At 37.7% G+C, this 23,497-nt stretch overlaps 1 protein-coding gene and 1 long non-coding RNA gene across 5 annotated transcripts in view; one reads left to right on the top strand and one right to left on the bottom strand.

Moving 5' to 3' along the window:
- The window catches only part of LOC139030653 (uncharacterized), a 70,346-nt gene extending 60,403 nt beyond the window's left edge, over window positions 1-9,943 (top strand). The window contains exon 3 of the long non-coding RNA XR_011483074.1: window positions 3,830-9,943. This is a non-coding gene — a long non-coding RNA (uncharacterized lncRNA). The remainder of the gene's footprint in view (window positions 1-3,829) is intronic.
- A 467-nt stretch (window positions 9,944-10,410) lies between these two features.
- NTN4 (netrin 4) overlaps window positions 10,411-23,497 on the bottom strand; it is a 122,520-nt gene continuing 109,433 nt past the window's right edge. For 3 of the 4 annotated variants that reach the window (XM_020908705.2, XM_020908706.2, XM_020908708.2), the window contains 3 exons: window positions 18,384-18,452; window positions 16,334-16,504; window positions 10,411-11,077 (listed from right to left, as the gene is read on the bottom strand). In XM_020908705.2, the coding sequence (XP_020764364.1) occupies window positions 10,935-11,077; window positions 16,334-16,504; window positions 18,384-18,452 (383 nt within the window). In that variant the 3' untranslated portion in view covers window positions 10,411-10,934. The remainder of the gene's footprint in view (window positions 11,078-16,333; window positions 16,505-18,383; window positions 18,453-23,497) is intronic. The other variant, XM_020908707.2, reaches the window with a different exon arrangement.

Here is a 23,497-nt window from a genome sequence, read left to right as displayed (position 1 = left end):
GAAGTCGCTCAGTCGTGTCCAACTCTTAGCGACCCCATGGACTGCAGCCCACCAGGCTCCTCCATCCATGGGATTTTCCAGGCAAGAGCACTGGAGTGGGGTGCCATTGCCTTCTCCACAACATACCAGCGCTTGCTAGGAAAACTTCAATAACCTTTTAGTTGGTCTTTCTGTCTTCACTTGTATTCTTTCTTTAATCTATTCCCAAAATACCAGCCAGAGGGATCTTTTTAAAAAGTAAAACAGATCCTGCCTCTTTACTCCAATTGCTCCTCATCATTATCTAGAATAAAATCCAAACTCTTCCAAGGTTCTCATGCTCTGGCCCCTGCCTGCCTCTTCAGATCTCATTTTATACCTCTCCACCCTGACTGGCTGTTTGAACTTTGAACACTCCCAACTTGTTCTGTTCTGGGGGACACTGTTCTGACTATTTCCTTTAATAAGAATGCTTTCTCCTCTCTATTTTATGGCCACCACTTCCTCACTGTAGAGTTACCAGCTTAAACATCACCTCCTCGACAAGGCCTTCCGTGCCCACGTTTCCAGGCAGTGGCCCGTCCCCTCCGTCATGTCTTCTGGGTGGAATGCACACGGTGTGGTGTCCTGTCTGCCTTCCGTGGCCGCAGGCAGCCCCTTTAGGAAGGCCTTCAGCTGCAGAGACCACGGTCACGCCCCTTCCTAGGGTAGCCCACGTCCACAGAGGTATCTGAAAGCCTGTGAACCTCAGCCCCACTCAGCACAGCCTGAAGTTCACTCTGCTCCAGCTGTCCTCATGGCGTGGGCTGGGGCTACGGTCGGGCCTGCTTTGTGCGCAGCTCCTCTGATTTATTCTGCTTCCATCTCCTCCCTTCCACAGAGGCTGATCTCTCCTTAGTAAACATTCTAAATCCCACCTCAGTGCTCATTTCGCAAGTGGCACTAGTGATAAAGAACCTGCCCGCCAGTGCAGGAGATGTAAGAGACACAGGTTCCATCCCTGCGTCTGGAAGACCCCTGGAAGAGGGCATGGCAACTCACTCCAGTATTCTTGCCTGGAGAATCCCACGGACAGAGGAGCCTGGCAGGCTACAGTCCATAGGATCACACAGAGCTGGACACAAGTGAAGCGACTTAGCACACACACACACTCATTTCCCAATACCAGGAAAGTGTCATTTCCTTCATAGTGTTTAAAACTAGTTGAAATTGTTTCACTGACTGGTTTATAAGTTTATTGTTTGTTTCTCCCACTAGAATGTAAGTTATATGTACACAGGGACCTATCTGACTTTTTCACTAATGTACCCCCGGTGCTCTGAAGCTTCGAACATCATCATCATCTTCATCATAGCAAACACCTACTGTTTATTATATGACAGGTGCTGTTTTATTTATTTGTTTATTGGCTGCATCACTTGACATGCAGGATCTTAGTTCCCTGGCCAGGAATTTAACCCATGACCGCTGTATTGAGAACATAGATTCTTAACCACTGGACCACCAGGGGAATCCCCAGGTGCTGTTCTAAGAACTTTACCTATGTTAATTCACTTCTTCCTTACAAAAGTCCTGTGAGGTTGGGCCATTACTTGCCCCATTTTACAGATTGGGAACATAAAATACAGAAAGGTTAGTTGGTTGGCCCAGGTCCACAGAGCTGAGAAGCAACAGAACCAATATTTGAATCTAGGCAATCAGAGTTTACATTCTGTGTTCTTAAACACTCTGTTAAGCTATTTCCTTTAGTAACTGCTGTTCAATTAATTTTGAGTAATTAAATATATAAAGAAAAGGGAATAGTTGAATATGTTTTGGGGATATATCACCTATTTATTCATTTGACAAATATTTTCTGAATACCTGCTATATACCAGGCACTCTGGTATGCATAAGAGATATAATGTGAAGAAAATAGATATAGTGGGTCCCCTACATATGAACCTTCAGGTTGTAACCTTTCAAAGATGAGAACCCTGAAAGGAGTGAAGACTTCTTTAAAAAGCCATAAGTAGTCATAGATGTGGATTTCCAAAGCTTAAGGAAAAGCTACTCCGCAAAAATCAGATCACAAACAATGTCTTAGTGCTCTGGGATAGCAATGCTTTATGTTAAAAAATCTTCAAAGCTCTGAAATGTCATTGCCCAAAGCCTAAGGATAATTCACCAAATCCCAGATTGACCTCCTTATAGAATCAGCTTGTGGTTCATGATGAAAAAACAGCAGGGAGAGAACCTATAGAGTTAATGACTAAACTTTGGTCTATTAAATGTACAAAGCATACAAGGATGGTGCTGAAGCTTTGACGTAAGTGGAGGAATGTGAATTCTTTTGCAGCTGGAATGTGCTGGAACTTCCCAACAGCTTGAAAGAATGCCTAGTATTTCTTTTTCTATTATGATCACTGTTATTTCTCACAGGGGCAAGTGAATCTTCCCAAACTCTCGTGACTGGAGTTGACGAGACCCCAGTAAACTTGTGTGGGGAGCAGAGCCAGCCAGCGCACCAAGGCTTGGGCACCTGCAATCCCTGTGTTTCCCATGCACGTGTCACACAGAGCTGTTGTACATCTCTGAAGCCAACAGGAAGGCTAACGAGCACCCGCACGGAGTCAGTTCCGTATTGGGTGGTGGGAGGCAAATTCTGCTGCTTCCCACCCCCACCCCCCAGGCATTTAGTGTAACTCAAAAATGTCTGCTCTGTGACCATTAGCCAATTTTAACAGCTTTCCACTCTGAAGAATTTAATCATTTATTGCTTTCAGTTCATCTGGGAGAAAATAGTGTTCAATGCAACCAAGATGACAGGGTTCATTGCATGAATTTTCCCTTTAGTGATGAAAAGAGAATATTCCTCTTGAATCATTTAGGGCCAGGGAGCGCTCCATAAATAGTCCCTGCAGCGTGGATATAGAGTAGGGCTTAGTATATGTATCTTATGAACGGCCTCTCAATACGGTGTAAGCACCATGAGAGTAGGGATTTTGTTTCATTGACCACTGTATCCCCAGGACCCAGAACAATGCCCACCGCATAGGAAGTCATTAGAAATACCTGTATTCAAGACGTTGTTCTGAGGATCAATTGAGATGAAAATTGGGATGATGTTTGACACTCTGAAAATGCTGATTCTACCCCTGCCTCCTAAAAAGCATGTTGTTTCCATCAGGAATTTACATAATGGATGACCTACTCAGTGGGAGACTAGACAAGGCAGGCATCTCTTTACTGCCTTACTCTTCATGTTGCAGGATGCTTACTCTTCTTTTTTTTAATAAGTGTTATTTTTCTTTTCTACTTAGAAATGGAAAGCACATTTTGTAAAGATACTGAATCAGAATCCTGAAAAATCAACCGTGGCCTATATGAGGCTTTAAAACACCATTTCTCAAATAGCTTTTACCTAATCCTAGTTGGATAACATTTAGGGTCAAGCAAAAACTTGGAGGGATCTTTCCTAAAGTTAGCTTTCTTTCCTGAGACATTTGGTGAAACTTGTAAAATTCTGGAGGATGCAAATTAAGTATACTTGAAAATACTGCATTAAAACAATGTATTCACTGTGTTTTTGCTTCAAACTACTTAGTACAACATTTATCAAAGGCAAAGAACACTGATAAAAATATCCAGTTGTGTATTCTCAATTATTAAAAAAGCTCTCAAGGTTACTAAGGTCACTGCTGGCCAAGTCTCTATGTGTAAGAGGTTGGAGCTTGTATGTGTATATAACAAGTATTATTGAAGTTAAGGAATTCTATTTGCTGTGATACAAATTGTGTACATTTTCTCGATTTTTCTGCCCATGTGTATCAAGGAAAATGTTATCCTAGACTTTACTTCTCATTTACAGGAATGAGAAAGAAAAATGTGAAGTCTGTGCAGACAATTATTTGTGGCATGAATCCTTATTTCTGAGAGAGGGTAAGTTAGGGTTCTCAATGCTTTCCTTTCCCAATGTCACTGCTTTTTATCTTTCTCCTTACTTCTTAAGCTTCTGAGTGGGTAGCTTACACTCACAATTGAGTGTGTGAATAGGACTGGCGCTGCCTAAAGGGAAATCAGGAAGCTGCCTAAGCCGCCTGATTTATGAGGCATTGAAAAGCACAACTGACCAAAAATATCTCCTCCACTGGCCTGCCATCAGTGCCTGAAATTCCCATGATAAGAATCACCCATTAAAAGTTTTCTGCAGACACGCATGGTTTATTTGGGTCAATAAAACACTGTGTTCAGGAAAAAGAAGAGAGTGAGAAAATGGGAAGGCATCACATCACGATGGCTTCTTTTACCTTATCAGTTTATGAGTCTCTCAGTAAAGAGCAGCATCTTGACAGGTAGGTACAGTACACTGTTTAAGGCTGGAGGGAAAGTTGGGAGTTCAGACTTTCATGTAGCATCTTCATGTAGACTCTGAGCAGTATGACGGCAATAAGTGCTTGGGAGAAGATTGCCCAAATGGACCAAGGAGCTAAGATATCGAAGACAAATTCAAATATTTCACAGTTCTGTTTCAGGCCAGGTTAAGAAGTAGGGTACATAATAGTTGGAGGAATCTGCTTTCAACTCCCTTTCCACTGTCTTTGTTGTTCAGTGCAACCCCATGGACTGCAGCACACCAGGCTTCCCTGTCCTTCATGATCTCCCTGAATTTGTGCAAACTCCTGTCCATTGAGTCAGTGACGCCATCCGACCATCTCACCCTCTGCTGCCCACTTCTCACAATCTTAGTTCTTGGATAACCCTAACAGGACTAATGATTTGGTTATTCATAAAATAATATTCATGATGAAGGCCAAGTGGATTTATGACCAGAGGGACATAACATTTGTAGAAGCAGAACTAATGATCATTCTGAGCTTGTTGAGACTATTCTGTAAAAGTGTCTAGGGCAGTTGTATCTGAATCACCACACAGATTTAATTGTCTCTCCCCGGTTCCCACCCAGAGTCTCTGAAACAGATGTTCTGAGATGGGATCTGGGACTCTGCATTTTAACAAATATGTCTGTTGATTCTTATGCACATTATTTGAGAATTATTGGTTTCAGAGAATTGGAGGTTTCAGTAGATTATAGAGGTTTAAAATATGGGTTCTAAAGGTAGGTAGGTCAGGGTTCACATCCCACTTCAGCTGCTTGCTTGTTTGGTGACCTTGGACAAGCAACCGTCTAGCCCTCAGTTTCTGCCTAATAAGAATACTAACTTCACAAGATTTTTAAGTGAGGTCTGAGGAGCTAAGCTGTATAAAGTTTAGCAGAGCATCTGGCACTTAATAAGGGCAAAAGTGATATCATTATTAGGATGAGTATATTTATTGGAAAAGACTCAGGCAGGACTAATACTTAGGTATTAAATATTTTGATGACCATGTACTTTGTAAAAGATAATTTCAAAATTCTATTGCAATATATGGTAAAAACCAATTGGTTTCCTAATTATTGTTCCCTAAGGTTTTTCTGTTGCTGTATCTTCTTTAGCTTTTCTGACTCCTCAAACATACCTAATAGCGAAAGAGTTGGATGGAATATTTTGTAATAAATGTTTGGAACAATCTCACCTATATCATGGTATCTAGCAATGGAAGAATTGATTATGTTCTACTTTGAAATATTTTGCATATTCTTACTAGAACAGACCACCTGGTTTCTTTTCCAGCTGTCACTTTCCTTTTTTTCTCTTGTATCTTTACCCCTTGTTCTTACCTTTTTCTCTCTCTCCTTGGTCAACATAGTGCCTACATTCTTTATTTTCTTCTGTTTTCTTGTCTCTCTGGTGTAATTCCTTCTCATTCATCTTGCAAGCAGAATTGCTTACATAGCAAAATTTAAAGCCAAGAGAATGATTGAAATTTTATTAAACTGCATAGTAACTTATTCAGGGTCATTACTGATAAATGCAAAAGTGGACCTTATACCTAAATAGATCTCAGAAAATCAAACCAAGAGGAAAAGAGCAAAGATAAAAATGGACTCATTGTTTCATCTTAGTGTAAACTATGGTAAACAGTTTTATGCTAATGGCAATGTAATAATGAGAAAGAAAATTATGTAATCACAGAATAATGGGATACATTATAATTTGGAGGGTAGAGAAGGAAAACTGGGAGAAATGCTGAACTTTAGTGCTCTTCCTTCAACTGCAATCCAAAAGAAACAGCATGTGGAATCTAAAATATCACACAAATGACCTTATCTACAGAACAGAAACACTCACAGACATAGAAAGCAGACTTGTGGTTGCCAAGAAGGGTGGAGTGAGGAAGGGTCAGAGCTGACGTTTGGGGACTAGCAGATGAAAACTATCACATATAGGATGGATAACAACAAAGTTCTATTGTATTGCCACGGGAACTATATTCAGCATCCTGTAATAAATCATAATGAAAAAGAATATGAAAAATATATATTAATATATATATAACTGAATCACTTTGCTGTACATCAGAAACTGACACAATGTTGTAAATCAACTATACTTCAATAAATAAATAAAAGAACCAGCCAATGAAAAAAATGGTGCTGTTGGCATCATCTCACATGAATTCCTCTCTGAATACTAGGATCTCATTTTAGTGGTTGAAATATGAACTCTGGCAGCTAGAATGCTTGGGTTCAAACCCAGGCTCCACAATTATTGGCTGAGTGTCCTTGAACAATTTAGTCTCACTGTGCCTCAGTTTCCTTGTCTGGGAATGGAGATAATAATAGCATGTCCTTTAAGGGTGCTTAGGAGGGTCAAATGAGAATAACATGTGTAAAGCACTGAGAGAAGTGCCTTCTTTGTAGCAAACTCTTAAGTACTGATTGCTATTGATGTATTATCTTTCTTATTGTTCATTCACCAAGTCTGGAATCCCCAGTGGCGTCCTGGGTGAGGAGGAAGTGTCCAGGGAGTTTCTAGACAGACCATTTTGCTCGCTCACATTGTGAAAATTTGCTGACAGTGGTTATTTTTCTTTCTGGGAAGCAAGGTTCCTTGCCTGGCTGCCATTCCCCTTTATTCAGATAAATGCACTATGATTTGCTCATCCCCAATAAACCTTGGATAGTTTTAGATTTATAAATTAACTCGTTATTTAATGATCACACTTTGGAACACAATCACCCATCTGTGACCACATATTAAAAAACTAGAGGTGTATTCAGTATTTACTAAAACTCTCTCTTAACAGAACATGCATCTTAATTCTGGAAATATCTATTTGGCCCAATGCATATTTCTTTCTCTCTCGTAACTAATACTGCTTTTTTGTCTTTCAGCATATATAAACAGGCTAATAATAAAGCTGAGAATTTGTCATTTAAAATATTGTAGGTCTCAAACACAGTCAGTAATGTTCAAAAAGTAGAGAAACGTTTAAATCTCTTTGGCAGAAGTGTAGGAAAGCAGGAACAAGGGCATCATTTTTCAGAAAGTATTCTCAGACAAATCATTCTCTGAGAGATTAAAAAAAAATCAGTCATGCAAGGCACACCCCTTTGCTTCTATTCCACTTTTATCATGGCAATCTCCCCTACAAAATTGAGGTTGTTCGTAAATATTTTCCTTCCAAACTGTGGGAAATAAATCATGAGTAACTTTGGATCTTTGATAAAGTTAGGTTAGGGGACTGCTTATCATTGAAACAATGAACACAAAGGCAATTCAGTCCTGGGGCCTCTGACAAAACTCTTAACAGCTGAGGCAGTGCTCACGCTCCTTGTTCTCAAGCATTCCAGGGGAGTGGCAAGGGGACAGCCAGCACAAGGAATTTTCAAGGTTCTTTTTCCCACCCTTCAGAGCTGATAAGTCTCTACTCATTTAGAAAGGGATTTGTTCTGCAAGAACCCTAAGTATCCCAAAGAACTATATTTACCCTTAACAGGCCTTGCTCTCTGTTTAATCTAGCCAGATGGACACTGCTTTTTGGACTCACAGTCATATCCCTACAGATTTGACCTCATTTAGCAGACACTATTAAAAGATTATCCTATGATTGAGAATTTCCATTGCATCAAATACTAAATATTAGTAACATTCCTCTGTGGGGAAAGTGATGTAATAAAAGGGCATAGACTGAGTTGACCTCAAACAAATTATGCAAATAGGTATGTGGAGATTATGCAACTAATCTGCTGGCCAATAAAGCCCAGTGTTTCAGGGAGCAAAGCTCTGGGGGCAGAGACTTTCCCACCAGCTCTCGAAGGAAGTGTTCATCTGCAGCCACAGATGGAAGCTGTATGTGATTCTGTTGCCTTGGTACCGTGATGGTTATTTTGAAAGATGCCAAGGGTGAGAAAGTATACAGAAGTGTGGCAGAATGATGGAACGGTGGGATGGGAGTGGGGTCATGAGGCGGCTTCCCCACATTTCATTTTGCTATTTACTTTACAAGTGGGGAACATGAGGCTTCTTGGCCCCCACCTCCGCCACGCCTTTGGAAGCCAACAGTGCTCGTAGGAAATTCAAACCGCAGTAAAGGAGCTACAAACAGTATGAAAACCTAGACATTGAGAAATGACTGTTGACAGGGGCCTGTGTTTAGAATGTTCCCAGAAAAGGTGTTGAAGAGTACCTAGTGAAGATTCTAATCATAAGGACTGGATTCTGATCAAAGACATCTTTTACAAGTTGCTTGTAAACAGAAAGCCACATAGAGGGGCCCAGCAACGGGGTAAACTAGCTAAATTAAATTTTTGCTATGATTTTGCTTGGACATACTTTAAAAACAATTGATTAAATCTTAATTGTTTAAAAAATAAGTTACAAGACCAGTACCTAATCAAGAAAATAAAGTCAAGCAATGCAGACATATGCAAAATAAAAGGTGAAAGCCTCCCTCCTTCTTTCCCCTGCAGGGGCAACTACTACTATTATATAATCTATCTGTCAGACCTTTTGAAACACTGTATATTTATAAATGTGTTTTAGGGGTGGGAGCTAATACTGTATGTATTGTTCTGTTATTTTCTTTTACTGAATATTATTAGCATCTTTGTACTCTTAAAAAATAGACATCATTTATATTCTTCTTTCCAATGGTTTATTTTATGTAAAGTGAAATGGAAATGAAGGCAACCTGGCAATTCTGAAACTTAAGAAAATCATATACTTGATATATTTAAAATATTTTTCTTGATACAATGTACTTACCACTATGTTTTGTAAGTTGCTTGTAAATTATACCTAGTAGGTAGATAGCAATCCATCTACCAGGATAAGATAGGAATAGGGAAGACACTGAGACCTATGCTACAGGTTATAAAAGCAGATTTCCTAAGAGTATGTATAGTATAATTCCAGTTCTATAAAAGATATTTATATGCATAGAAAGCATTCTAGCAGCATCTACACTGAAATGCTAATAGTTGTTATCACAGGATTGTTGGAGTATAGCCATATTTTTCTCTCATTATGGTTTTCTGTATTTTCAACAATGAAATTTTACTGCTTTTAAAATTACTTAAAAAGTAAATGTAATATAAAATGCAATGCATCTGATGAAAAAAAGCTCACATTCAACAGCTACAGAAAGTAAACCCTTCTGAATTAGCTTCCACTCCATTCCCAAACCCCATGATATTTGATTTTCTTAATTTAAGGGATTAGAGTTGAGCTCCTAGATTGAGAAAAAAGCAATCTTGAGCATCAGTGAAAGAGTTGATCAGAAAACGAGGCAAAAATAAGGAGATCATATTCCTTTATTATATATATGAAGTATAAAAAACTTAACAGAGCAATATATATATATATATTTTTGCTAGTCCACAGGACCTCAGGAAAAAAATATGTTCTGTATGTGAAGTTAATCTTATGGCACTGTGGTTCACGTTTTCTATATTCAAGTACAGAAGAAATGGTATGTATAGTGGTATGATGGATACAGAAGATGAATAATAATGAAAAACTGTAATTTGGTGAACTATCACATACATTGCATCCAAAAATAAGTGAATAGAATGACCATATACTGTTAATAAAGACAAGGAGGAAACTGTCTCAATATTCAGATTTAAATACTAAACACAAAAAACAAATTCTGTGTCTACAATAATCTTTGAAGTGTATACAAGTGCATTGCAAATAAATGGGCTTTTTAAAATTTAAGTCCATTTCCTCTTTATTCAAACATTTTCTATACTTAGGACTCCTTTCTCTTATTTTAGAATCTCTTCTTGTTTAGTTTTTTTATTTTTCAAAGTTTCATCATGGCTGGTATCTGTAGAATCTAACCTCTAGCCCAAAGCTGAGACTTCATGCAAACATATTCTGCTTTCAGGTTGCATCTTCACATAGTCTCTCTAAGTGTTCAAGGTTAAAAAGTACAGCTTCCTGTACGTGGCCACTTTTTCCATACGCAGTGGCAGTGCTTCTGTTTCTGCAGGTTTTCTTACACGCCTTTTTCTCTTTTTTTCTGTCAACAGCAGTCTCCAAACTTTCAGAACACAAGTGGTAGGTAGTAAAGTGCTTTATACAATGAAATACTATATACACGTGGAGAGGATCCATTTAACACCCCACAGACCAAAGTTCACACACATCACGCAAGAGAAGGCTCTTTTTAAGAAACACCTTTTCTGATAGTAGGGTTGGGAATTCCTTAAAATCTCATTAATTACTTCAAGTAGCACAAATGTAAGTAACATATCTGAAGATGGGAAGAATCCTTGTTAGGTGCATTGGCCTTAATAGATTACTGCTAAATGTCATATTGCTATTAAAATATCCTTAATAGTTATGAATTTCAGAATCAGTCCCATAGAAAGTAGGTATCAGTATTAGGATTTTTCATTCTTCTTTATGAAACAAACTGCATTTAACCATGGGCCCAAAAGAGATACATTAGATAGGTCCATGCATTGGAACATTTCTACATATTTTGGCACTTAAAAAAATTTCCAGTTTCATTTTTGAGGTCTCCTTTCCATTAAGCTTGTCTTTTGTATGTAGAGACGTGCCATTAAGTGCTACACACCTTTACTGTTCCTTGCACTCTCTTTTCAAAATATCCATGACTTTTCTTCCAAGAGATGGTTTCCAGTGCTGGACAAAACTTTTCATATTCACGACTAGTTTGCCTGTTCTTACATCCTCGTGTCCTGCCACAAGGTACTCCAAACCTAAAAGAGAACAATATTAGGGGCTATGTAGTATCATAATTTATTGAAGGGAGAGATATGACTTTAGCAGTTTTATATATACATGGTTCAAGGTTTTATCAATTCACAGTTGAAATAGGGAGTCACAGGCAATAATTTGGTAAATATTTTTTGTGTGCTAAATGCTTTAAATGTATTATCTTATTTAACCTTAAAAATAACCCTTTGAAGTAGGTATCACTTTTCTTCTTTCCTCGTTTTACAAATGAGGACACTGAGGCTTGGCAAGATTAAGAAACAGTGTCCCCAGTAAGTAGTAGCTCTTTGACTCAAGCTCAGCCCTGTGTGATGGTAGACGTTTTACTCTCTGCTATATACTACAGTCCATAGTGAAGGAGTGAGGATTCTGTGGGTACTTAACATGCTGCTATAAATCAACAGTTCTTGGAGACTCACTATATATGGTAGTATATGTTAAGGAGGATTTTATAAAAGTGAAACAACGATTTGGGAAAACATATTGAAAGAAAGAGAAGCCCTGATGGCTCAGCAGTAAGGCATCCACCTGCAACGCAAGAGATGCTGCAGGCGTGGGCTCGATCCCTTGGTTGGGAAGGTTCCCTGGAGAAGGAAATGGCAACCCATTCCAGTCTTCTTGCTGGAAAAGCTCATGGACAGAGAGGAGCCTGGCGGGGTACAGTCCATGGGCTCACAGAGTCAGACACAACTGAGCAACTGAACAACAACAACATTGGAAGAGAAACATGGATTATACAAAAGAGCACATATCTCCTAGATAAAGTATTTTTGGAATATAGAATGTTTGTTTGACATACTTTTAAAAAATGATGAGACTTGACAGACCCATTGCTGATTTTATAATTCAAAATTCTTTTCAGGCTTCAAGTAAAATTTTTTTGGCTAACAAATACAAAAAACCAAAAGGACAATCTCATTATCTATACATTAATAAATAGAAATATGATAATCTCCCTCAGCAGATGTCTTTAGTAATATTAATATTGGTATTTTGAAAGTTTTTTGTAATATTATAGGGTAGAACAAATAAGTAATTACATTCATAGAATAAAACTGTCCAATATAAGATAAAGAGACATATACTTTAAAGCTCAAGGGAAAACACAAGGTATTAAAATTCAATTGGAAATATCCATTTAAGCTCCTGATTGTATATATAGTCTGTTCATTCACTGAAGTGAAAGTCAAAGTGCTGGCCTCTCAGTCCTGTCCGACTCTTGGTGACCCCATGCACTGTAGCCCACCAGGCTCCTTCGTCCATGAATTCTTCAAGCAAGAATCCTGTAGTGGGTTGCCATTTTCTTCTCCAGGGGATATTCCCAACCCGGGGATCAAACTCAGGTCTCCTGCATTGCAGGAAGATTCTTTACGGCCTGAGCCACCAGGGAAGCCCCATTTCATTCTCTGAAATGGTTTTTAAAAATGTCATTCTAACGGTAAGGGTTACCTATTACAAACATAACGTGGTCTCTAATAACAAGTATCACTAAAAACAACACAAAACAAAGCTTCTCGAAGAAATGCTTTTTCTACAAGGCAGAAAGATACAGGTACGCATGGGACTTATGCCAAAAAGGCTCGTGGGCATCATTTTAAAAGGGCACAGTAAAGGAGTCAGTGAAGGAGGGTTATAACCTGTCAAAGTTATGATAATCTGAGCACCAAGAGCATCGTCATTGTGTGTTAACAAACTGGATCAACAAAAATCCATAATTCCAAAGTGGTACTCAAAAAAGAGAAATCCAGAGAGAAATTCACTTGCCATCTTGACAGTTGTTAAAACCATTCCTTACTTTGGAAAATGGAGATTAAAGGGAAGAATTTAGCCTTTATCCTGCTTTTATAATACAAACTATATTTCATGGTAACCTAATAGACCACCATGGGAGAGGAAGTCCTCTTACAGAATAATGTCATGTAATAAATGAAGGGAATTAGACAAAATTAGAAAAAGCATTTCTCAAACTCAAATTACATTATTCATCCAAGAAGGGACTGCCAATTGTGTGACAAAATCATTAAGTGAATAGTTGATGGGGAACTGGATGTTTGCACAGTGACTAAACAACTCACATTCACTGTTTCCTAGTCTCAAAAGGGAAAACAAAACTCCCCAATGGAGAAATCAGACTGTTCAGTTCGAGCAACCCAGAAGTTTAGACCCACAATGGTGGGTCATCCAGGTACTATGTATCCTGTGACGTGATTTAATATGAAACAACAAAACAATATCTATAACAAGTGCTAGCCAAAATGCTTATCTTGAGTCTATCAAGATAGACTGTAGAGATTACAAGAAAAATAGGAAGTAGAGAGACAAGCTAAATGACACTACAAAGAACAAACCAAATACAGAAGGCAGGATAATCTACAGAACACCTGGCCTAGTTTTTTCAACAATAATTTCTAAAGCACTATAAAGAAACTCTTCATAAATCAAAGATATTTGAGGGACTTAAAAACTAGATACAATTTGTGATTCTGGATAGAATACTGGCAAGGACAAGCCCTAAAGAACATTTTGGGATCAGTTGGGAAATTGGAATATGATCTCAGTATTAGAGTATATAAAAATAAACTAAAATTTAAGGTAAAGATTGTTAACTGAATAAAGTAGGTTGCAGAATGAAGTGTATATTATGACTTCATTTTGGTTAGAAATATAATGTATACATATATAGAGAAATATCTGGAAGGATTCACAGTAGGATGTTAACAGAGATGATCTTTGGAGGACAGAAGTGTAAAATTTAAAAATTTCCCCTAAATTTCTATAATGTACATGTGTTGCTTCTATAATAATAAAAAGGTTATTTAAATTATTAAAAGAAATCAAGATTATTAAAAGAAATTAAGTCTAGGACTTAAAAGCTTTAAGTCCTAAACTTAAAAATAGCTATGATGATTTTTCCAAAAAGAAAAGAGAGACAAAAGAAAAAGGGAAATAATGACATAGGTTTCAGACACCAGAGAGCAGAAATGTAAGGTGGATTATAAGGTATTTAAATTCCTTAAAGGGTAACCTTAGCTTCTTCAAGAAAAAGAATCCTAGTATTTAATTGACAGACTAGTTGAAACATAATGGTTGTGATATTGTTTTTATCATCCCTAAAATAATAAAATCCTCTTTAAAAATACAATAAATAATTTTTAGGAAACTTTCAGTGTTAAGTCTAGTATTTAGATGAATTTACTTTGAAAGTATAAATAAAACAAATATTATAAGAGTTTGCCATTATGTCAAAGTATAAATATAAATTAAACTATGAAAATGATGCTGAATAAATCTGTAAATTATGGAACAGCATCATACCAAAAGTTAGCATGGAAAACACCTTTATCTGTTGTATCACTTATTAGCATTTACATTTAATTTTGATATCTCTTTGCTTTTGACATCTACCTTGCTACAAGTTTGAGGGCATAAAGTTTACTTTGTATCCACAGAAAAAGAAAATATAATATTTTAGTGCTAGTCTTGACATTCTAAAATATTCAATAGATGAATGAGTAAATATATGTATGAAAGTAGGAATGAGTGAACTTTTAGGGATGCCAACTAGATTACTCCTTTTCAAAAGCAGCAAAGGAAACAAGTTGGCGTGTACGGTTTCAGAGTTTTCTTATCAGCTTTCTTTGGCCTTAGCTATTAAACTTGTAAAAATGGAAAAACAAAGTGAAAGAGTGTCTGGTTTTGCTTTGGCAAAGTCTTTTCATCAAAGTGAATAAACATGTTTTCAAGAATTCTTTGAATAATTGTGCTTATGTTTTCTATTGTGATGAATTCAGTTGATTCTTTCACTCTGTTTGGCAGAAACCTGATGAGGAAGTATAGTTCACTTCCTGGAGGGTGGCTCAGATGGTCAAAGCTTTTGTTTTTAATGTCTTACTAAAAAATGGGGTGGGTTTACTAGTTTTTTTTTCTTTTGCCAGTTTAGTTGAAAGTGCTTATAGGAAGAGCCCCTATGCAGAGATCATTGGGAAATAGAACTTAATGACTCAGTCTCCAGTATTCAAAATCTAAGATTCTGATTAGTTCATTTGTTCTTTGGAAACATATTTATATTAAAATGTCTTTTAAATTTTCCTCATTAAAATTTAGATTAATTCAAATAAAATATGAAGAGCTATAAAAAGGGTGTGAGATGTTACTCAACAAAGTCAACAGTTATATCACTGTTTAGATTGGGGGATATTTTATTGATAGTTTTTCTCTCTCTCTCACTCAGTTATCTGTTTCTCTCAAATTTATTAACCAAAGACCATAAATGACTTCTTAACATAACTGTTCTTTCCTGGACTTAACTTTGAAAAGAATTAGATCCAGAACACAAATTATGCACCTGTTTCAGCAGTGTCACTAAGATAAAATGGCAACTTTGTAAACAGGGAAGTACAGAAGATTTAGAAAATACATTATTTGTTTTGCTAGAATTCATTGTCTGTGTACTGCAGTACTATTATCTAGGAAATAATGGTAGATCCTGGAGACAGTATGGTCAAAAACCTAAATCCCATCCTCAAATTTAATGAGAGAAACAGAGAAATAAGCAGGTTATGACACAGTGTGAAGAGTGTGCTTATATAAGGTAAACAGATCAGAATCCCACGCTTACTTGCTTGCCTCTGCGTCTGCCATATTATTTTAAGGTGTAAATTTCCCTCCATTCCGAGTTTCTCTAAGATTCTGTAGTTTTGCTGCTGTTTGTTTATTTCTACTGTTCTTGATTTGAAACCAGAATGATCATTTAATGAAAAAGATGATGAAAACTTGAGAGTTGTTTTCTATCCAGAAGAAACAGATGCTTCCCATGCAATAGTAAAAATGAATTCAATATTATTTGCACAGATGGAATTTTGCCTTTGAATTTCCTTTGGGAGCAAGTTCTAACCAGGGCATTGTAATAGGACCTAGCTTTCCAGTACAGTATTAGTGGCAGAGGAATTCATGAAAATGTTTTCTTTGCTACTGCCACTGGAACCAATCTGAGACTTCTCTTCAAGACAGAAAATATTACATTGCTGGATTTAAAATATTTTACTGTTATAGAGCATGTGAAAGAGAAAAAAATTTTTGATACCAGTTCAAAGAATTTCGTTTGGACTTTCCCCAGAATTCATTGGTGAAAAGGAGAGATGCTCTTGCTGAGTTTATTTAGATTGCGATTCAGAGAATGTAAGACAAGCAGCAAATCAGCAGAGACGGTAGGGATCCAGCTAGTAACGTCTAATGCTCACCAGGATTGAGGATCGGACAAGTGCAGCCTCTGTTCGTCCATGATTCTGGATACAGTGTTCGCTTTCCTCGTAAAATTTTCAGTTTGGTGGATTTTAAGACTTTTTTAATCTTCACGTTGACCTCAGCATGAGATCCTTTATCATGAGCCGATAAGATCTTTATTTTTAGCACTGTAGGAACACAATTCCAAAAGTCAAAATGAATAGAATTTCATACTACCCTTTGAACTTTGAACAACTTAGATATGCATTTCAGAGTATAATGGAAAAGTGAACTAGTGATTACAATGTGGAAATATGCTTTAAAAATCATTAGGGATTAAGAGGTACACATTTCTATGTATAAAATAAACAAGTTACAACACAGGGAATATAACCAATATTTTGTAACAACTGTAAATGGAATGTAACCTTTAAAAATTGTGAATCACTACCTGTACTCCTGAAGCACAATATTATATATTAACTATATATCTCAATAAAAGAAAATCATTAGGCTCATTGATTTTACACTAACTTCATCCAGTGTATCTATATTAACTATACTCTTCCTTCTTAGACATTTTCAACTGCTACTTCTTTCCATATCACTATGTTAAGAGAATATCAACCATTTGTCTACTGCAAATAAATCTTAAGCACATTCAGCTACCAAATATAAAAAGAAAAAAGATGCACAGGAAATAGAATTGTTATCCTGGCTTTTATTTAGATTCTGACTATATTATACTCTATGGCTGGCTTTGTGTAATGTTATGACAAAGAGCAAAATGTTATTGCCAGGACATATTTTACATAGTCTAAAGAGATTAAATATTACTGGTTACTTAATTTTCCTCCCTGGTGTAAAATTCAAGCTGACTGGGATTAGGAAGCTGTCCTGGGTGATGGTAGAGCTCCAGTTTCATGATTCTATTATGCTCTTCCACTTATGAAATGGATGTGGATGGGGATTATGTATATTTTGGGCTATATAAGTTATGGAATTATAAAAGACTCAGACACTAGTCAATGATATGTCAGCAAGATAAGGCATCTTTAATATATGGAAAGTGAAAGCGTTAGTTGCTCAGTCATGTCCAATTCTTTGCAACGCCATGGACTGTAGGGACTGTAGCCCACCAGGCTCCTTTGGGCATGGAATTCTCCAGGCAAGAATACTGGAGCAGGTTGCCATTTCCTCTTCTCCGGGGGATCTTCCCAACCCAGAGATTGAACCAGTGTCTCCGGCATAGTGGGTCAATTCTTTACCATCTGAGCTACCTATACTTATTTAATAAGAATAAAGCCATTTAGAATTTAAAGATAGTAACAGTCTTTACTTAGGGCAATGACATTTTCCTTTGTCCATACACTTTATTTTCAGGGTATTTGAAAGGTAGAGGAGTAGACAGAGATGGCAGGTAAGAGAGTCAGGCAGAGAGGTAGTCTCAATGCCTTTCCAGTATATTTCTCCTTCCCTCCTACCACTTACTGAGCATCTAGTATGTGCAAGGAAATGTGCTGTATGGTTTTCAAAAATCTCATTTCATGGGGAAGATGGCATCATCCCTGTTTTACAGATGAAGAAGTTTGGAGATGTTAAGTTACCCACCCAATAAACCAGAAATAAAACCCACGTAGGTCTGAATCCAAAGCCTGAGCTTTTAATCACTGTGAATACACTGCTTTAAACTGATTTCTGCTTAGTAGTACTACTGGCCAAGGAATCAGTGAAGTGGCTAGAGACCTTCCTTTTCGATTACTAAAACAAGAATCTTTCATGGGAAAGGACTACATGTCAAGATTTTGTTGTCGTCTGCCTCTTTTCCACACAGTAGGAGAACCTTGCTTTTGCTCTAAAAGCGTCCTACTCTCACTAAGACACTCAAAACCATCTCTCTTAGGAAAATCTAGGTCAAGACAAGAATACTATATTTACTACTCTTATATAAGACTAATGCTTTGATTTATTGAGAATGTCATAAACCAAGCCACTCATTTCCTTCAACACTTTTTGTACAGGTAGTTTGAATAGATCCTTGGAAGCACTCATGGACTTCAGACTCACCATATGAGTATTTCATTCCACAGAATGCCTTGGAGTTTCCTAACACCTGTTCCTTACATTCACATTTACCTGAAGAAAGTAAATAAACATGGTGTTGGTAATTTGAAAACAAAGTAAAAAGAAAAAAATCAGCAAGTAAATCCAAGTGGCATAACCTTTTAAGACTTAAGTGATCCGTACAATATAATCCATAAGAAACCATGAAAAGTCTCTCAAAAGAAAACTATTTTAATTGAATTAGTTATCACCCATAAAGTATTGACCTAAGAGAAATATAGAAATGTAGAAACAATGATATATTTTAATGCTTGTAATTGATGTAGGTAGATACAGAGATGTGAGAAACATTGACATATTGGCTCTAGCTAAATTTCTTGAGAAATCAGAGCACAAGATTTGCAAGCTGAAAATCACAATGGGATTAAATAGTGGGAAAGATAAATCAAAGGTGCTTAAAATGAGCTGTTGTGATTTGTTCAATAATATTGCTTATCATCTATAACAAAGTAGAGGATTGCTCATGCAGAAATTGTAGCAACCTGAGTGGATACCTCATGGCCTTTGATGATTCTACCAAAGAAGGAGAGTATGGTAACTACCATGTTAATTGAACTCCAAATGCTAAATGAACTCCAAAACCTATTTGAACTCCAAATGGCATATCTTTTTAAAAAAATTATTTATTTAGTTATTTGGCTGTACTGGGTCTTTTTCACAGTTGGCTTAAATCTCAACATTCAGAAAACTAATATCATGGCATCTGGTCCCATCACTTCATGGCAAATAGATGGGAAAACAATCGAAACAGTGACAGACTAGTTTTGAGGGCTCCAAAATCACTGCAGATGGTGACTGCAGCCATGAAATTAAAAGACGCTTGCTCCTTGGGAGAAAAGCTATGACCAACCTAGACAGCATATTAAAAAGCAGAGACATGACTTTGCCAACAAAGGTCCATCGAGTCAAAGTAATGGTTTTTCCAGTAGTCATGTATGGATGTGAGAGATGGACTATAAAGAAAGCTGACCACCAAAGAATGGATGCTTTGAACTGTGGTATTGGAGAAGACTTTTCAGAGTTCCTTGGACTTCAAGGAGATCCAACCAGTCCATCCTTAAGGAAATCAATCCTGAATATTCATTGGAAGGACTGATGCTGAAGTTGAAATTCCAATACTTTGGCCACCTGATGCAAAGAACTGACTCGTTTGAAAAACCCTGATGCTGGGAAAGATTGAAGGCAGGAGGAGAAGCGAACGACAGAGGATGAGATGGTTGGATGGCATCACCAACTCAATGGACATGAGTTTGAGTAAACTCTGGGAGTTGGAGATGGACAGGGAGGCCTGGCGTGCTGCAGTCCATGGGGTCGCAAAAAGTCAGACACAACTGAGCAACTGAACTGAACTGGGTTTAGTTGCAACACGTAGGATCTTTGCTGGGGCATGTGGGATCTTTCAGTTACGACATGTGAACTCTTAGTTGTGGCATGTGGGACCGAGTTCCCTGACCAGGGATCTAGCCTGGGCCCACGGCATTGGGAGCACAGAACCTCAGCCACTGGACCTCCAGGCACGTGCCCTCCTGCCACCAACAGCACATCTTATTCCTCAGTGTAATGCTCCTTCAGCCACAAGGACATGAGCGAGGAGGGACAACACAGGGGTGGGGGGGCGGGAGGTACAACCTGCTGAGTGAGAGGCTCAAGGGTGTTCTGTACAACGTGGGGAATAGAGGGGATATTCTGCAGTAACTGTGAACGGAAAGTAACCTTTAAAAATTGTATGAAAATAAAAAAGGGGAAAAAAGAAAAAAAATTTTTAAAGAACTTGAATAGGTCTGTTATTTGAAAACCTTTTCTTGGCTGCTTTCCAATACTCCCTTTTCATATGCTAAGAAATCAGACATTAAAATTTGAATAAATCTTTCTTGATTAGGCCTCAGCCCAGATGTGTTTTCTTAAAAGAAATCTGGAAGAGGAGGAAAACTTATTTAGTTATACTGGGTTGTTAGAATGTTTCAAAAAAGAAGTATTATTTATAGTGCTGTTGTACTAGTTAAAGCCAGTTAAGTGACATTTTCATCTGATATTCTCCATCTCACAAGACATGGTAGAAATTAAGAGTATCTTCATGTAGTGCATTATATTCCTAGTATGGAAACATGGCAGATAAATAGATAGGTAAGCAAAGTTGGAGAATTTGAAAAACCATTAGAAAAATAGAAGAAATCTTTCAAAAGCAATTGTTCAAACATAAAATTCAGACTAAGTAGCATTAAGGCACAAAATTAATGGGAAAGATTTTTCCTTTTCAAATGCTAAAAAGATACATACAACAACTTCGTATTATCTAATCTTTCCTACCTTCTTTCCTGTTGTAAATTAAAGTGACACCAATTAAGAAAATGATCTTAAGATTAAGTGAAAAAAAAATCATGATACAAAATTGCTGATATTGGGTGTTCTTGATTCTTGAAAGATCCATAATTTTCTATGAGAATACATTAAAACTGTGGTTTCTTAACTCTGCTCCAGCCACACTTGCCTCCTTGCTGTTTCTTAAACAAGCCAGGCCTAGGCTTCCCAGGTGGTGCTAGTGGTAAAGAACTGCCCGCGAATGCAGGAGGCGTAAGAGACTTGGGTTTGGTCCCTGAGTTGGGAAGATCCCCTGGAGGAGGGCATGGCACTCCAGCATTCTTCCCTGGAGAAACCCCACCGACAGAGGAGCCTGGTGGGCTAAATAAAGTCTCTAGGGCTGCAAAGAGTCAGACACTGCAGCGACTGAGCTGGCACGCAGACAGTCTCGGCTCAGGGCTGCTGAACTTGCTTTACCTAAACGCTTTCCTCTTGTATCTATATAGCTCATTCCCTTACCTTTGTCAGGTTTTTTTTCCCTCAAAAGTCCTTTCATAGGACTTTTCTGATCACCCTATTTAGAAGTATGTCCCTCTCAAGTCCTTCTTTTCCTCCATCCCTGCTTTATTTCTCTATTATACTAAACATCATTAAATATTTCATTTATTTATTAGCTATCTTCCTCTGCATGAATGTAACCTCCTTAGAGACTGAGATTTTTGTCTGTTCAATTACTCTATTTGCAGCACTGGCACATAGCATAGGCTACTCAATAAATATCTGCTAAAAGAATGAGTTTATAAAGAACACTTACATATTAGTAAGAAAATTACAAACAGGAAATTCACAGAAAAAGAAACCTGAATGTCCCAGAAGTCATGAAAAATTACTAATCAGGAAAATGCAATTAAAATGGCAAGCTCCCATTTCACACCCTTTAGATTGGCAAAAATGTAGAGGTTTGATAACATTAATTTTAGAAGTCCAATAAATATTAACTGAGTTAATCTGCCTGAGTGAATGAGTTATGATAGTGCTTGGCCCCGTGTATATGCTGTATAGATATTTGTGAAATACATACAAAGTATTAGTGAGGATGAACAACAGAATGTCATTTTTGCTGGTGGAATGCAAATGGATACAACCACTTGAGAGAGCTATTTGGCAGTAAATGATAAATTTGACAGTAAGTACTCTTGCAACCCAACAAAATTCCAGTTGAGCTATTTCAAATCCTGAAAGATGATGCTGTGAAAGTGCTGCACTCAATATGCCAGCAAATCTGGAAAACTCAGCAGTGGCCACAGGACTGGAAAAGGTCAGTTTTCATTCCAATCCCAAAATAGGCAATGCCAAAGAATGCTCAAACTGTGCAATTACACTCATCTCACATGCTAGTAAAGTAATGCTCAAAATTCTCCAAGCCAGGCTTCAACAGTACATGAAATGTGAACTTCCAGATGTTCAAGCTGGTTTTAGAAAAGGCAGAGGAACCAGAGATAAAATTGCCAATATCCGTTGGATCATCAAAAAAGCTAGAGAGTTCCAGAAAAACATCAATTTCTGCTTTATTGACTATGCCAAAGCCTTTGACTGTGTGGGTTACAACAAAAACTGTGGAAAATTCTTAAAGAAATGGGAATACCAGACCACCTGACCTGCCTCTTGAGAAACCTATATGCAGGTCAGGAAGCAACAGTTAGAACTGGACATGGAACAACAGACTGGTTCCAAATCGGGAAAGGAGTACATCAAGGCTGTATATTGTCACCATGCTTATTCACCTTCTAAAGAGAGTACATCATGAGAAACGCTGGGCTGAATGAGACACAAGCTGGAATCAAGACTGCCAGGAGAAATATCAATAACCTCAGATATGCAGATGACACCACCCTTATGGCAGAAGGTGAAGAACTAAAGAGCCTCTTGATGAAAGTGGAAGAGGAGAGTGAAAAAGTTGACTTAAAACTCAACATTCAGAAAACTAAGATCATGATATCTGGTCCCATCACTGCATGACAAATAGATGGGGAAACAGGGGAAACAGTGAGAGACTTAATTTTGGGGGGCTCCAAAATCACTGCAGATGGTGACTGCCACCATGAAATTAAAAGATACTTGCTCCTTGGAGGAAAAGTTATGACCAACCTAGACAGCATATTAAAATGCAGAGACATTACTTTGCTAACAAAGGTCCATCTAGTCAAGGCTATGGTTTTTCCATTAGTCATGTATGGGTGTGAGAGCTGGACCATAACAAAGGCTGAGCATTGAAGAATTGATGCTTTTGAACTGTGGTGTTGGAGAAAACTCTTGAGAGTCCCTTGGACTGCAAGGAGATCCAACCAGTCCATCCTAAAGGAAATCAGTCCTAAATATTCATTGGAAGGACTGATGCTGAAGCTGAAATTCCAATACTTTGGCCACCTAATGAGAAGAACTTACTCATTGGAAAAGACCCTGATGCTGGGAAAGATTGAAGGTGGGAGGAAAAGGGGATGACAGAGGATGAGATGGTTGGATGGCATCACTGACTCAATGGACATGAATTTGAGTAAACTCTGGCAATTGGTGATGGACAGGGAGGCCTGGTGAGCTGCAGTCCATGGGGTCACAAAGAGTCAGCCACGACTGAGTGACTGAACTGAATGGAACTGAACACTTGTGACCCAACAAAATGAGACTGTATCTTAGAATAAGGATCAGCAAACATTTTCTATAAGGATCAGATAATAACATTATAGAGTTTGTGAGCCACA

The sequence above is a fragment of the Odocoileus virginianus genome, chromosome 23, assembly GCF_023699985.2.
Source record: "Odocoileus virginianus isolate 20LAN1187 ecotype Illinois chromosome 23, Ovbor_1.2, whole genome shotgun sequence".
Classification (NCBI taxonomy): Eukaryota; Metazoa; Chordata; class Mammalia; order Artiodactyla; family Cervidae; genus Odocoileus; species Odocoileus virginianus.
The sequence above is the reverse complement of the archived record's forward strand: the minus strand, read 5'-3'. Positions and strand labels throughout refer to the sequence as shown.